This window comes from Trichoplusia ni, chromosome 28 (genome assembly GCF_003590095.1).
Source record: "Trichoplusia ni isolate ovarian cell line Hi5 chromosome 28, tn1, whole genome shotgun sequence".
NCBI classification, from domain to species: domain Eukaryota; kingdom Metazoa; phylum Arthropoda; class Insecta; order Lepidoptera; family Noctuidae; genus Trichoplusia; species Trichoplusia ni.
In genome coordinates, this window is record NC_039505.1 from 2,837,361 (window position 1) to 2,851,693 (window position 14,333).

Genomic DNA, 14,333 nt, shown 5'->3' on the forward strand with positions numbered 1-14,333 from the left:
AGGGGGCCTATACACACAAAGTATAATATATCGCTCTAGCTCAACACAAGACAGCTCAATAGTGCGCTCGATAGAAAGACTAACAATGTCTGATCGTTCTTTACATTTAATAGTGTTTGAGACAATAATAAGAGACCCTCCGCGAATAGCAGTTTTTCTTACAAACGCACTTTGTATAGAATTACCATCGAAATTAAAACAACCAATTTCGTGGGTTTTTAACCAATGTTCAGTCAAACATAACACCTGAACACTATAGTTTTCTATAAATAAACTTAATTCTAAATCCTTGCCGGAGAGGCCCTGCATGTTTTGATGCACAACATTTAATTGATGAGGGCCACCCTTTGTCCCATCTAGTAGTTTAAACTACTAGATGTGTCAAAAGAGGTATTAGTAATACTACTAACACAATCCAAAGTCTTAAGTATCCTATTAGTACCAGTGTCATATTGTAAATTATATGCTAAAAGCTTAGCAATTTGTCTCTTACATTTAATAGGCATATACATTGTATATTTAGTTAATTTAAATCTACTAGTAAACTTGTTTATGCCAATCATTTCAATAACATTATTATGGTGGTGGCATAACGTGGACAGAAGCTTATTTAAATTATAAATGTGTTCATTTTGAGTCCTAGATAAATTATTGCCATATGGTAAAGCTCCAATAATAAATTTACATTTGTTTTTATTGTTCATATCTAGCATCAGTTGGACACATTCTATCAAGTCCTCTCTATTTACATTTAAACTGTTGCCATACAGTAGGACAATAGTGGAACCCAAATTAATTTCTGATTTTAAAATCATGTTTGTCAGCTTTCTGATGCTGATCCCAGGTATTAGTAATTGAACTCCCTGAGTATGAGTTAGTTAGACTACCAAGATTTCGACCTAACTTATCAAAACATGTAATATGAAGTCTCATTTAATGTTATAGAATTATGCACTGTGTCCGACCCTAATGGTTTACTCACTACAGGAGTTACGTTTGCCTGAGGGGGGTCAGACAGGAGAGAGGAACCATGGCAAGTACAGCAAAGATTGTTTGTAAGAGACTCATAGCGCTCTGCATTGTACTTAACCAGATCCACAAGTTCACCTGCTTCCACAATACGCTCCTGCAAGTCTTTTTGAGATGATGTATATTTATTAAATATACTGTTCAGGGAAACCTCTTTCTGAATTAATTGTTCCTGAAGTGATTGTGTGTCCCTATCATACATAGACCTACATAATTCAAGATCACTAGACAATTGGTGTAATTGAGACCTGAATTTAACTTGACCTCTCCGTAATGCTAAGTTAATTTCAAGAACATTTTGTTTGTTAATACTTTTCTTATAGAAAAACCTGGTCCGTCAAATGTAAATCAAATAATTGATGTTAGGGCTGATAGGGTTCTGGCATATAACAAAATGACATTGGTAGCAGAAAAATACAAATCACGCTTTGATACTACAAGGCGGGATAACGTTAATTATGAAATAGGAGACATTGTCTATGTTTGTCAAGACCATCGCCGCCACGGCAAACTCAGTCCCAAGTTCAAAGGACCTTATTAAATTATAGAAATACTTCAGAATGACAGGTACCGATTACGTGGACAAGGCCGATTACACAACATCATTATTGCAAAGGAAAAACTGAGAAAGTGGCAAGGCGAATGGTCTGAAGAGAACCAGACAGCTGAACAAGGTATGACATTTTTTTTATTTACTTTTGAGAGATGAATAGTTGTAAATATAGTGAGCTCACTAATAAGACAGTTATGTATGTGTGTGTGTGTATGTGTGTGAGTCGAGTGTTAAGAATACACATCGGTTTAAAATGGGGTCCATATCAACTTGGTGGAGGGTGTAAAAAACCCAACACGACAAGAATGACAAGGCCGTGTGAGATGTTGATATTGTCGTATAATTATTGTGATCATTGATGATAAATCATTGGGTGCTGCAAAGGTGGCCTGGTGTGAAGTCTGGACACCATGATGCAGCACATGGTGGGACCGATCACGACAGTCCAGCCTATGAACTATGAGTTTGCATTGCTGGAGTAATTGACTTGGTGAAAGGTTTAGACACTATAACCAGCATATAGTGGAACCAATCACGACAAGTTCAATATTGACTTTTCAGCTTTAACAGACAACGGCTCATCTGATGAAGAGATAATTTAAGATTACTTCGAGAGCGAAGTAATGTTCAGAATGGCCGTGTGAGATGTTTCCAGATTAATAATTTAAATTAGTAATAAGTAATTACAAAAAATATTGTGTTTAATTACGCTAAAATGTGATTTATAATATTTGAGAATTATTTGTACAAATTGTCTATTTATTTTAAAATTCAGTGTTTGTGTTACGTCACAACCGGTAGTCAGAGGTGGGGTAGAGTGACAGGATTGTTTGCTACTCGATATAAAAGAGGCGGAATGGCCAGCGCGAGGACTTGCTTCTGAGACGTGAACAGTGTTGTTACTGTCGGTTAGATCCGACTCTGAGTACCTACATATGTATTATTATATTCAGATAAGTATTTTCTTTATTTGTTAGTCTTTGCGTAACCTGCAAAATAATTGTGTACTTGGCATATTTTAATGTGAATTATATAATAAATAGGAGCTTGATTTACATATTATTAGTAAGTTATTGAGTTTGATTATAATTTTAAAAGAAAAATAAAGCTTTCCTTATAATTGCTGTTTTTTTTTATTTTATTTTGGTACCGGCTTCTAACACGCGCAGTCGCATCGGACATATTTATACTCGCCGAGCCGACGCGCGCGTGTTAAGTATGGAGCCTTAATGGATATCATCGACGCTGCATTTCCTGTTATTGTCCGCCAGCTGCATAGAAACTGTCTGAATGACGTAAATCGTCATGAACCGCTGATGTAGCGAAATTTGTAATTAGTTATTAACTCAAAATTGTATGCATTCCTATTTCTAATATCGAGTAGGTCTCACGCATTAATTATTGTAATTTTTATAAGTAATAAATTAGCATTTAAAATCATTTTTGGTTTTTTTTCTATCTGCCGTCTGCAGTATACGTAATTGGCGCAGTCGGTAGGATACTCGCGGCCGGTTCGCGAGCAATAGAGTCATCTCATATCGATATTCGCGTTCGCGAGTCGCCCGGGCGGCTTTCAAGCCACATCCTGAGTATCCTGAATCTACGGGACAACTGCGGAGCCAGGCGGAGAATCCAGACATCGATTCGCAGAGAAAGAACCAATATGAAACTTATGTAAGTACACTTGAATCGTTCTCGTGTTGCTTCCTTTCTATTCCTAGTTACTTTAATCTCTAAAAATTTTTCGTCACGAAAAGTTTTACACCCGGGAACCTGCATCACGCCAGGCTCGCCGGAATATCATTGATATTAATAGAGACTTAGATAATTCAGATTTAAACTTAGGTTTAGATAGATTATTTAGTATAAAAATGCCACACGATCCTGACGTAATTTCAAGGCTTTGCGACTTGTGCCGGAATTTAATGGCAACCCCAATATTTTAACGAGATTTATAAATATATGTGATAAACTAGTAGAGCAATATGCGAGCGCTGAGCCGGGAAGTGAGTTAGGAAATTTATGTTTGTTAAATGGCATCTTGAACAAGGTCACTGGAACAGCTGCCTCTACCATAAACGCAAATGGCATTCCTGAAACCTGGGTAGCATTAGATCATCTTAATTAACAACTTTTCAGACCAGCGCGATGAAACGGCTTTATATAATGACCTCTCATTAGCTTCACAAGGTAATAAGACTCCTCAGGAGTTCTACGAACAATGCCAAACCTTATTCAGTACCATAATGACGTATGTAACGTTGCATGAGACTTTACCAACGACTATCGAAGCTAAACGGGCACTTTACAAGAAAGTAACTGTGCAGGCTTTTGTGCGGGGACTAAAAGAACCTTTAGGTTCACGTATAAGGTGTATGCGCCCCGAGACTATCGAGAAAGCCCTTGAATATGTGCAGGAAGAGCTAAAATGTAATATATCTGCAGCAACGCAATGAGTCTTCGAGGGCTCACAGCTCTCCTAAAATGCTTCCTATACCGCAACAGTCTCCTGTGACCCCATTCAATACATTAGGTATTCACAGACCGCCGGTACCTAACTGGCCGGTTCCGATGGGACAACGTGGCAATCAACCACCACCTCAACCCTTTAAATTTAATGTGCCTAACCAATATCATAATCGCATGCCTACTAAAACTCAACAGATGCTTAGAGCACCGCCACCAAATTATCATCCTCAGAGTAACGTTTTCCGCTTACCACCACGTAATCCACCACCAAATCAAATTGTAAAACCGATGAGTGGAGTTCAACATTTTGTCCCAAAAACTTTACCTGTAATGACGGGACATGACTGGCGTAAATCCGGGAATCCGCCGCCAAATAATTACTTCAAAACTCGCGAATTAAACGTTAACGAATTCTACTCGTCTGACGACTCATATAACTCGGTCGACTATTATTCCGAACCAGGGGTGCGACTATTATACTGACTATTATAACAACCCCTATGACTATGACACAAACGCGACCTGTTACGACTTACCTTACGACGCTAGTGAGACAGAAGCTCAACCAGGCCCTAGCCATGTACATGAAAGTCAGGATTTTCAATCGACCAAACCATCAAACGAACAAGGATAGATATTAACCTACAGTACAAAGACAACTACCATATATAGAATTTTCTGATCCACCATTAAAATTCTTGATTGACACTGGTGCCAATCAATCATTTATTAGCCCCCAAGCCGTCCAAAAATACTTTTCCAATTACTCGGTGAATTACGACCCATTTGAAATAACGAACATACACGGTGTCAGTAGAAATGAGCACTCAATTACATTACCATGTTTCCAGGAGTTTAACGAAACCCAAGATATTAAATTATTTATATACCATTTCATGATTATTTCGATGGGATTAATAGGACTAGATTTATTGTCTAAATGGGAGGCCAAGATAGATTTAAAAGACTTTTTACTAATAACTAAATTTGCAACTAACCGCATTAAGCTATATAACTCTCGTAATGTCAACCTGTACGAGGATATGATACCTGCAAGAAGTTCTAAGTTAGTAAGGATACCTATTAACGCTACGGATGGCGAAGTTTTAGTAGAAGAACAAATGTTTTGCAACTGCATTGTCCATGAATGCGTTACCATGGTAAAAGATGGCCGTGGATATGTAGAATTAGAGAATCCAACCCTAATGATGTAATTTTTTACCTGGATCAGCCAGCTTCTGCCGAATTATTCAATATCAAGTGCACACAAGTTGAACAGTCACAACGTGTAGACGATGTTTTATCACGATTGCGTACAGACCATCTCAATGAGGAGGAAAAAGCTAACCTTTTAAGACTTTGCTCTCGATATTCAGATGTATTTTACATTGACGGGGAAGCCCTTACATTCACTAATAAAATTAAACACCGTATAAGAACAACGGACGAAGTACCCGTGTACACCAAAAGTTACCGGTACCCCTTCATCCATCGCCAGGAAGTTAGGGACCAAATCACGAAAATGTTGGACCAAGGAATTATAAGACCATCAGACTCTGCATGGAGCTCACCCATATGGGTTGTGCCCAAGAAAATCGACGCTTCTGGGAAACAAAGTGGCGTCTCGTAGTTGACTTCCGTAAGTTGAACGAGAAGACTATCGACGACAAATACCCGATACCAAACATAAGTGACGTACTTGACAAGTTAGGTAAGTGCCAATACTTCACCACCTTAGATTTGGCAAGTGGGTTTTATCAGGTGGAGATGGACCCTCAAGATATATCGAAAACCGCGTTTAACGTAGAACACGGGCATTTTGAATTCCTTCGAATGCCTATGGGATTAAAAAACTCACCATCTACTTTTCAAAGAGTTATGGACAATGTCCTAAGAGGTCTCCAAAATAACATCTGTCTCGTCTACCTTGACGATATTATTGTCTATAGTACTTCCCTACAGGAACACCTGGAGAACCTGGAACGAGTTTTCCAAAGACTTAGAGAAAGTAACTTCAAAATTCAAATGGACAAGTCCGAATTCTTGAAGCTCGAAACTGCTTATCTTGGTCACATCATAAGCAGGGACGGTATCAAGCCTAACCCTGACAAGATTTCCGCTATTCAAAAATATCCGATTCCAAAGACCCCTAAGGAAATAAAACAATTTTTAGGCCTTCTCGGTTATTACCGAAAATTCATTCCAGATTTTGCACGACTCACAAAACCCCTTACACAGTGCTTAAAAAAAGGTAGTAAAGTAACTCTTAGTCCCGAATATGTAAATGCTTTTGAACACTGTAAAACTCTGTTAACCAACGACCCAATATTACAATACCCAGACTTTACCAGAGAATTTAACCTCACGACAGACGCTTCTAACTTCGCTATTGGAGCGGTACTATCCCAAGGACCAATAGGATCCGACAAACCCGTCTGTTACGCTTCTCGAACACTCAATGAGAGCGAACTAAACTATAGCACAATAGAGAAAGAATTACTGGCTATAGTTTGGGCTACAAAATATTTTAGACCCTACTTATTCGGTAGAAAATTTAAGATATTGACTGACCACAAACCACTACAGTGGATGATGAACTTAAAAGACCCAAACTCACGAATGACTAGATGGCGACTACGACTAAGTGAATATGACTTCTCTGTAGTGTACAAGAAAGGAAAGTCTAATACCAACGCTGATGCCCTTTCTCGTGTTGAGATCCATACCACGGAAATAGACGAAATTGACTCAGTAATAGAAAACATTAAAGAACTTAGCTCAATGATTAATAACCCCTCCGAGACATCTCGACCTCAAAGACAAACCGAAAACACAGACGAAATCAGACAGAACTCGACAACCGACACTGTACATACTAGTGATGAACACCCTATTCTGGAAGTGCCCATTACAAACGAACCACTCAACAGATTTCATAGACAGATTCATCTTACCGTAGTAGGAGACATAAAACGACGACCTATTGTGACAAAACCTTTCGAAAGTCATACCCGAATAGCAATCCAACTATCAGAGTCAAACTTAGAACAAGATGTTATAAGTGCCATCAAAGAATACGTTAACCCAAAAGTCAAAACAGCCCTGATCATAAATCCGCCCTTAAAGATGTATTCTATTATCCCTATTATACAAAAGACGTTCAGAAGTTCATCCCTTAACTTAGTGTTAACCAAAGTCGAACTTGAAAATGTCAAAGAGTATCTTAGACAACAAGACATTATACGACATTACCATGACGGAAAGACAAACCACCGGGGAATAAATGAATGCTACCTAGCACTCTCAAAAAGGTATTACTGGCCCAGGATGAAAGATCAAATCACTAAATTTATCAATGAGTGTACTATCTGTGGTCAAGCCAAATATGACAGGAACCCAATACGACCTCAGTTTAATATTGTACCCCCAGCTACGAAACCTCTAGAGACCGTTCATATGGACCTATTTACAGTTCAAAATGAGAAATATATAACGTTCATTGACGTATTTACGAAGTACGGTCAGGCATACCACCTACGTGATGGCACCGCTATTAGTATTTTACAGGCATTGTTACGATTTTGCACTCATCACGGATTACCCATAACCATAGTTACTGATAACGGCACCGAATTTTCCAATCAATTATTCTCTGAATTCGTACGTATTCATAAGATAATTCATCATAAGACCTTACCCCACAGCCCGAGCGATAACGGAAATATTGAACGTTTCCATTCCACAATTCTTGAGCATATTCGAATTCTAAAACTACAACATAAGGATGAACCAATTGTTAACCTTATGCCATACGCTATCATAGGCTACAATAGTTCCATACATAGTTTCACCAAATGCAGACCTTTCGATCTACTAAATGGACACTTTGATCCAAGGGACCCGCTTGACATAGACCTAACCGAACACATTCTGCAGCAATATGCTCAGAATCATCGTCAACAGATGAAACAAGTCTACGAAATTATCAATGAAACATCTCTTGCTAATCGTACGGCTTTAATAGAAAGTAGAAACAAAACGCGCGAATCTGAAGTAGAATACATCCCTCAGCAGCAAGTATTCATAAAAACCCTCTCGCCAGCCGTCAGAAGGTAGCACCACGCTATACCCAGGATACGGTCTTAGCAGATCTGCCCATACACATCTATACGTCTAAAAAACGTGGGCCCGTAGCTAAAGCGCGACTAAAACGTGTTCCTAAAGGTAACACATTGTTACAGGACTCTGCTGCTACTGACAATACATGCGACGCATCCTCAAGAGATAAGACTTGAGACCCTAGCTGATGGGCCCGGACTATTACCATACAAACTGGGACCGACACGACTAACCATACACTATCATTCCTTTATACAACCCATTGACCTCAACGATATTGAAAATAAAATCGACTCTGTACAGACTCAACTTAATACATTTAGGACTAAACTCGATAACGAAACTTACCTACTCTATGAATATCAAATTGATTATCTTACTAATAAGGTTGGCAAATTACTACACCAAATTAAATCTTTAGAACCTGTTAGAGTTAAAAGAGGTCTTATAGATGGCCTAGGGTCTATAGTAAAAAGTGTCACTGGCAACTTAGACTACCAAGATGCCCTTAAATACGACGAGGCTCTTAAAACCTTACAGACCAACGAAGGCAAATTAACATCAGAATTTAATAGCCATCTGAGTCTTTGCAAAGAGTGGATGTCCCAACACAATAAAGTGTTAGAACAACTAACTTTAAATCAAATAAGAGTTAATGCCACTTTAGAACTACTATTACAAAAAGAAGCTTATAGGGACTATAGCTTAATTAAATTTGCGAAATTCGCACAAATCTTAGGAATTATAACAAACAACGTAGAAGATTTAATGTTAGAAATAATCAGATTAGAAAATATGATGGCTTTTATACGCGCATCTAGTACTCATCATTCCATGATTGATATAGAGGCCTTGCAGTCAATGATAGATAGATTAAAATCCCTTTATACTCCAAATCAAATTCTAAATTTAGAACTTAGAGAATATTACAGCTTAATCAAGCCAGGATCTTATTTCATCGATAAACGTATAGTAATAGTATATAATTTTCCAATTGTTTCCCAAGATACATATGACCTATACAAACTATCCATTGTACCCAACAAAAGACAACTTGCCCTTATTCCTTCCTCTCCTTATATAGCAACAGATGAGAAATCGTTCGTGTACATAGAGGCTGAATGCCCGAAGTATAGCAGTACTTATCTCTGCGAAAAGAAGACCGGCCAGCAGATCCAGTCGAAACCTGATTGTATTCAGAAACTCATCGTTCATCAGAGTCTAGAGAATACTTGTCAATTCACGAAGATATCTCTCATCAAGGAAGCAGTAGAAAAATTAGACGACCAACATTACGTGCTGTCTCTACCCGAACCTACCAAAGTTCAGTTGGCATGTGGGAGAAAGGACTTCAACACACTTCAAGGAAGCTACCTCGTAACCATCCCTATGGGTTGCTATCTACAGACTCCAGAATTAACTATAATAAACGATGACAACGCGATAAAGGGTCAACCATTGAAACTAGCGAAGATACCATACGATGAAATGAATCTGACTGCCGTCTCTACCCACATCAATTTCAGCTCGATCGATCTGGAAGACTTACACAGCATCCAAACTAAATTCATGTTGGGAAAACCTATTGACATCGAGGAGATTCAACCAACTGCCCTGTACCACACAACCATCCCACTATACGTCATATTACTGGGCGCAATCCTATTTTTCACTCTGAGATTAATTCGCAAATACAAATGTTGGAGACTAAAATCAGAAGATAAAGAAAAGCAGTCATCTCTTGAGATACATACATACGAAGACGTCAAGAAAAATACCAGAAAACGAGATGACTTTCCAGCAACATTTTCTCTTAATATGGTCAAAAATAGTTGCTGATCTATGGGTGGAGGTGTTAAGTATGGAGCCTTAATGGATATCATCGACGCTGCATTTCCTGTTATTGTCCGCCAGCTGCATAGAAACTGTCTGAATGACGTAAATCGTCATGAACCGCTGATGTAGCGAAATTTGTAATTAGTTATTAACTCAAAATTGTATGCATTCCTATTTCTAATATCGAGTAGGTCTCACGCATTAATTATTGTAATTTTTATAAGTAATAAATTAGCATTTAAAATCATTTTTGGTTTTTTTTCTATCTGCCGTCTGCAGTATACGTAATTACCATGAGTGGCATCAATTTATTATTTATTATTATACACTTTTATATGGATATGTATTTAAGTAAATATTAAGTACCATAAAATGATTGTTAAATTTTCTTCTTTTTATTTACAATTGATTTCGTCAGTTGTTTATGTGCATGTTTTTCCTTATAATAAGGTTAAAAAGCACTTTACCGTTCCTTTAACGTGCACAGCTGGAATTCAAGTCTCATAAGTTATGAATATGGTCGAATACTTAAACTGAAATCTATTTCATTGTCGGATATGCTAATTACTCTGCGACATACCGATGCATAGAAAGACATCACCAATTCTTCTTACACGCGAAATAATTGCATATTCATACAGGTAAGTAGGTACATGAATATGTATGTGAGGAAGGACGATGACTCACATTTGTCACAGTTCATAAAGTAAAACAGCTTGCGTAATAAACAGATCATTAAGAAATAATTTCTGAAATCGTAAAATCACTCAGCTTGTAGAGTCGGAGAGAGCTGCAGTGCAACCCAGGAAATATTATTATGTTTATCGTTACATGTTAAGAAATGAAAAATATTTTAATGTGTATATAGAAGCCGATTTTGTAGGCGTTTTAACACTAGCTTTTGGAGAGTCAGGGTAGAGACAGGGGATTCTATTGTATTGGATTTAAATCTTTTAATCTCCTTCACCGTCAATAATGAGTGTCTGAAATGATTTTTTTATATAATGTGGTCTTTTAGGTCAAAAAATATATATTTATTAGCCACGCCCAGTGTCGTAAGGGATAAATTACGACGTAAACTTTTGAGTATGTTCAAAATCATTTTCTTTTGTAGCTCGTTTGAAGCTCAAAAGGCCTAAAAATAATAGTCGAAAAGTTCATTTAAAATTCTGATTAGTTCAATAAAAATATATATATTAATAACAATTAAATAACATTAAGCGCGATTCAATTTTTTTTTCTATTCGTCGAGATCATTGACCCATTGATCAAAACAAAACACGACACATATTTTCCACATGAAAAATGCATAGAGCAAGCTTCCAAGAACATTTTAGATCTGTTTGTTGGGTGGAAGTCAGGCATTTGGCAAATGTTGAGGTCATTAACATTTCAGTTATGCACTAGATCTCAGTTCATGTTTCTTGAAGTAATTACATTTATATTTACTATCCTAGGTTCAGTACGAATGTTGATACTATTACAATAGATACTCATTACATTTAGCTCAGGATATTGTTTAGGAATTAAGTATTATAGCATCTATTTGATATCTGTATCAGTATCTCAGATTCAGGTAGCCTATCGCCACCTTATAATGTTAGCCTGTGGCGGTGATAGATACAAGATTTAGAATGAATTAATACCATAGATTATCTAAGTAAATATCTTTAATTATTGACAATGAACGAAAGAGGTTATAGACCTATTTATTCGCGTCCTAAATACCGCGATAAATTGGGAATGAGTTTTGAAAAATACCATTGGATTTCACCAGATTGAATGTAGTCTCTAGGGAAAGCTTATATGAAAAAAAAAATCTCTAACAAGAATAAAATAAATGAACGCTGTCTAAACCATCTCAAAGATCACATAAAGCTTGCTCTCCTTTTTCATAGAAGATTTGAATGTTGTCTAAATGTTCCGGTTTTTTAGAAGAGCTATAAATAATATATTCTGTTGACAAATATCTGACCTCGAATCCCACGCGCTGTACTGCGCATCGATCTAACACATCTTAATGTTATTAAATGGTTTTATTTAATAATATAAGTTCTTAGCTCTCGCATTAGGGTAAACTCTGTAGGTAATGGTTTTAAAGCTGTTTTAAATATGGTATATATATTTTTAATATTCTATAATGCGATGAAGACACATGGGTGTGTTTATTATTCATTATAGATTTTTCTTTTCTAATTGAGTATTTTTTCTGCAACAATAATTGTAACTCTCTAACTCTTTATCTAATTTATGTTATTTCTACTAAACGGACAGCCATTTAGATTTTAAACTCTTGGTACTTTTAAAGCAAGAAGAACTCTATCAAATTTTGGCTTTTACCATAGAATATTCCTTTACTTAATCGGAAACTTTTAAAACAGAATTAAAAGCATATTTAGTTAAAAAATAATATTACGCAATTATTGCTACCCAGTTAAGCTCTTTGAATAAATAATTGAAACCAGTCACATAGCCGATGGGGATTTACACATGTACTTGATAATTCCCGCACCCACTTTTCCTACTTATCTTATTTACCTTGCAAAGACATACTGGAGGTAAAAACAGTTATATGTAGCTATTTCAATGAAGAAAAACCTTTGCTTGAGTTACTGAAAATATGTTATGGAATGGGAGGAATATCTCAATTGTAGAGACTATTAAGCTTATGACCTGAACATAGAAAGTATTCTGTCTAATGTGAGTTTTAAAGAAAAACTAGTTTAGCCTTTATGATTACTCGTATTTTTGTTTAAGGAAAACGTAACTGTTTTCATTCTATGAAGAGCTTGTGATGGACAAGAATATTTCATCAAACTGTATAGTAAATATTTTTGGTATGTCTGGATGTTGCGAAATAAGTGAAAGAAACATCGACGCTTGGGAATAAAATCGCTAGCTGGTACTACTCAGTCATATCGAACATAACACAACGGTACATTTTATTCTCGTTTTAGTTACTGTTCGTGTTTCTGTTTTTACATAAAGGATATTAATGTAAGATTCATTGTTAACCGTATTGCCTATTGTCTGCTAGACAAAAATGTAACTATTCACACGGAATTTCACTTAACAAGGTCAGATTCACGGCGCCAGAGTTTTAATTAAAAGTTAAGAAGTATTTTTTGTCAGCAAATCTATATGACTTAACGAACGAGTCGCGAGGTCAAACCGACGAGGAAGGTACACCCATATAAAAAACCTGTTTGTTTTTGGTACGCAACGAAGCAGCGGTTTCTCTGGTTCTTATCAATTAACATTGATTTATCGTGAGTTTTTCCACAATAAGTCTTTAAAATCTTATACGAGCTAGCTCAATACTAGAAAATTGGGATTCTTTCTTCGTGACTCATCTTAAGCATTTTTATTAGTGTACGCTAGACCAAATCATAGCATCAATGTATTACGAAAATGGACCTTATTACTATGATATAACAACGTTACAAGGTCAGTGTTAACACTAATTTGCGGTCGACTTTACATAAGTATTGTGCTCAAATAAACACATCCTGTTCGGGTAAAATTGTTATCTTTTTCCTCTAAATTTTGGATCTTATTATTATCTCTCGTTTTATACTTAAATATAATGTATAATTCTTTCCTTTATAGATAGTCTATAAACGTCGTAATAATGTAAAAGGGTTTTTTTATTGAAAGAAAAAATATATGACTTGACCTGCTTTGGAATGTTTTCTTTGACTGATAGCTACATAATGACAGAAAACAGGTCAAATATAGTATTTATTTTGAAAATTGTCAAAGAGGAATAAACTGCGGTCAAAAACTGGTCGAAAATATTTGTAAATTCTTCGATAAGCTTATTATTCTTATCAGAGGATTACAATATGTTGCATGCTTACAGAAGCAATTTATTTAACATATCGATAAGACTACTTTTGGTTCAATGTTCGTATATTTGAGCATCGTTTGTGATAGTCTCAGGTTTTCGTTTGAGTATTGCGATCTCTTGAGACCCAAATGCTAGTAGAGAGAATTTGAGACACAACATTTTAATTTTTGAAATGACATATCTATTGGACTAAGAAACCGATATTGTTGAATTCGTCGTTTATCGGAGTACACTAAAATCTATATCTATATATACTAATATATAAAGCTGAAGAGTTTGATTGTTTGAACGCGCTAATATCAGTAACTACTGGTTCAAATTGAAGATTTTGTGTTTTTTGTGTTGAATAGACCATTCATCGAGGAAGGTTATAGGCTATATACCATCACGCTGCAACTAATAGAAGCGAAGATACAATGGAAAATGTGGAATAAACAGGGCCGGTATAAATCTTAACTTATATCTTCTAACCACGCG

The 14,333-nt window shown here is 36.3% G+C and overlaps 1 protein-coding gene across 1 annotated transcript; it reads left to right on the forward strand.

Moving 5' to 3' along the window:
• The first annotated feature begins 3,094 nt into the window (after positions 1 to 3,094).
• LOC113506062 lies at positions 3,095 to 11,172 on the forward strand. Its single transcript, XM_026888920.1, has 2 exons — positions 3,095 to 3,256; positions 8,293 to 11,172. Exons 1-2 carry the CDS (start codon positions 3,246 to 3,248, stop codon positions 10,007 to 10,009), a joined length of 1,728 nt encoding a protein of 575 aa, XP_026744721.1. The 5' UTR covers positions 3,095 to 3,245; the 3' UTR covers positions 10,010 to 11,172.
• Positions 11,173 to 14,333: the final 3,161 nt, after the last annotated feature.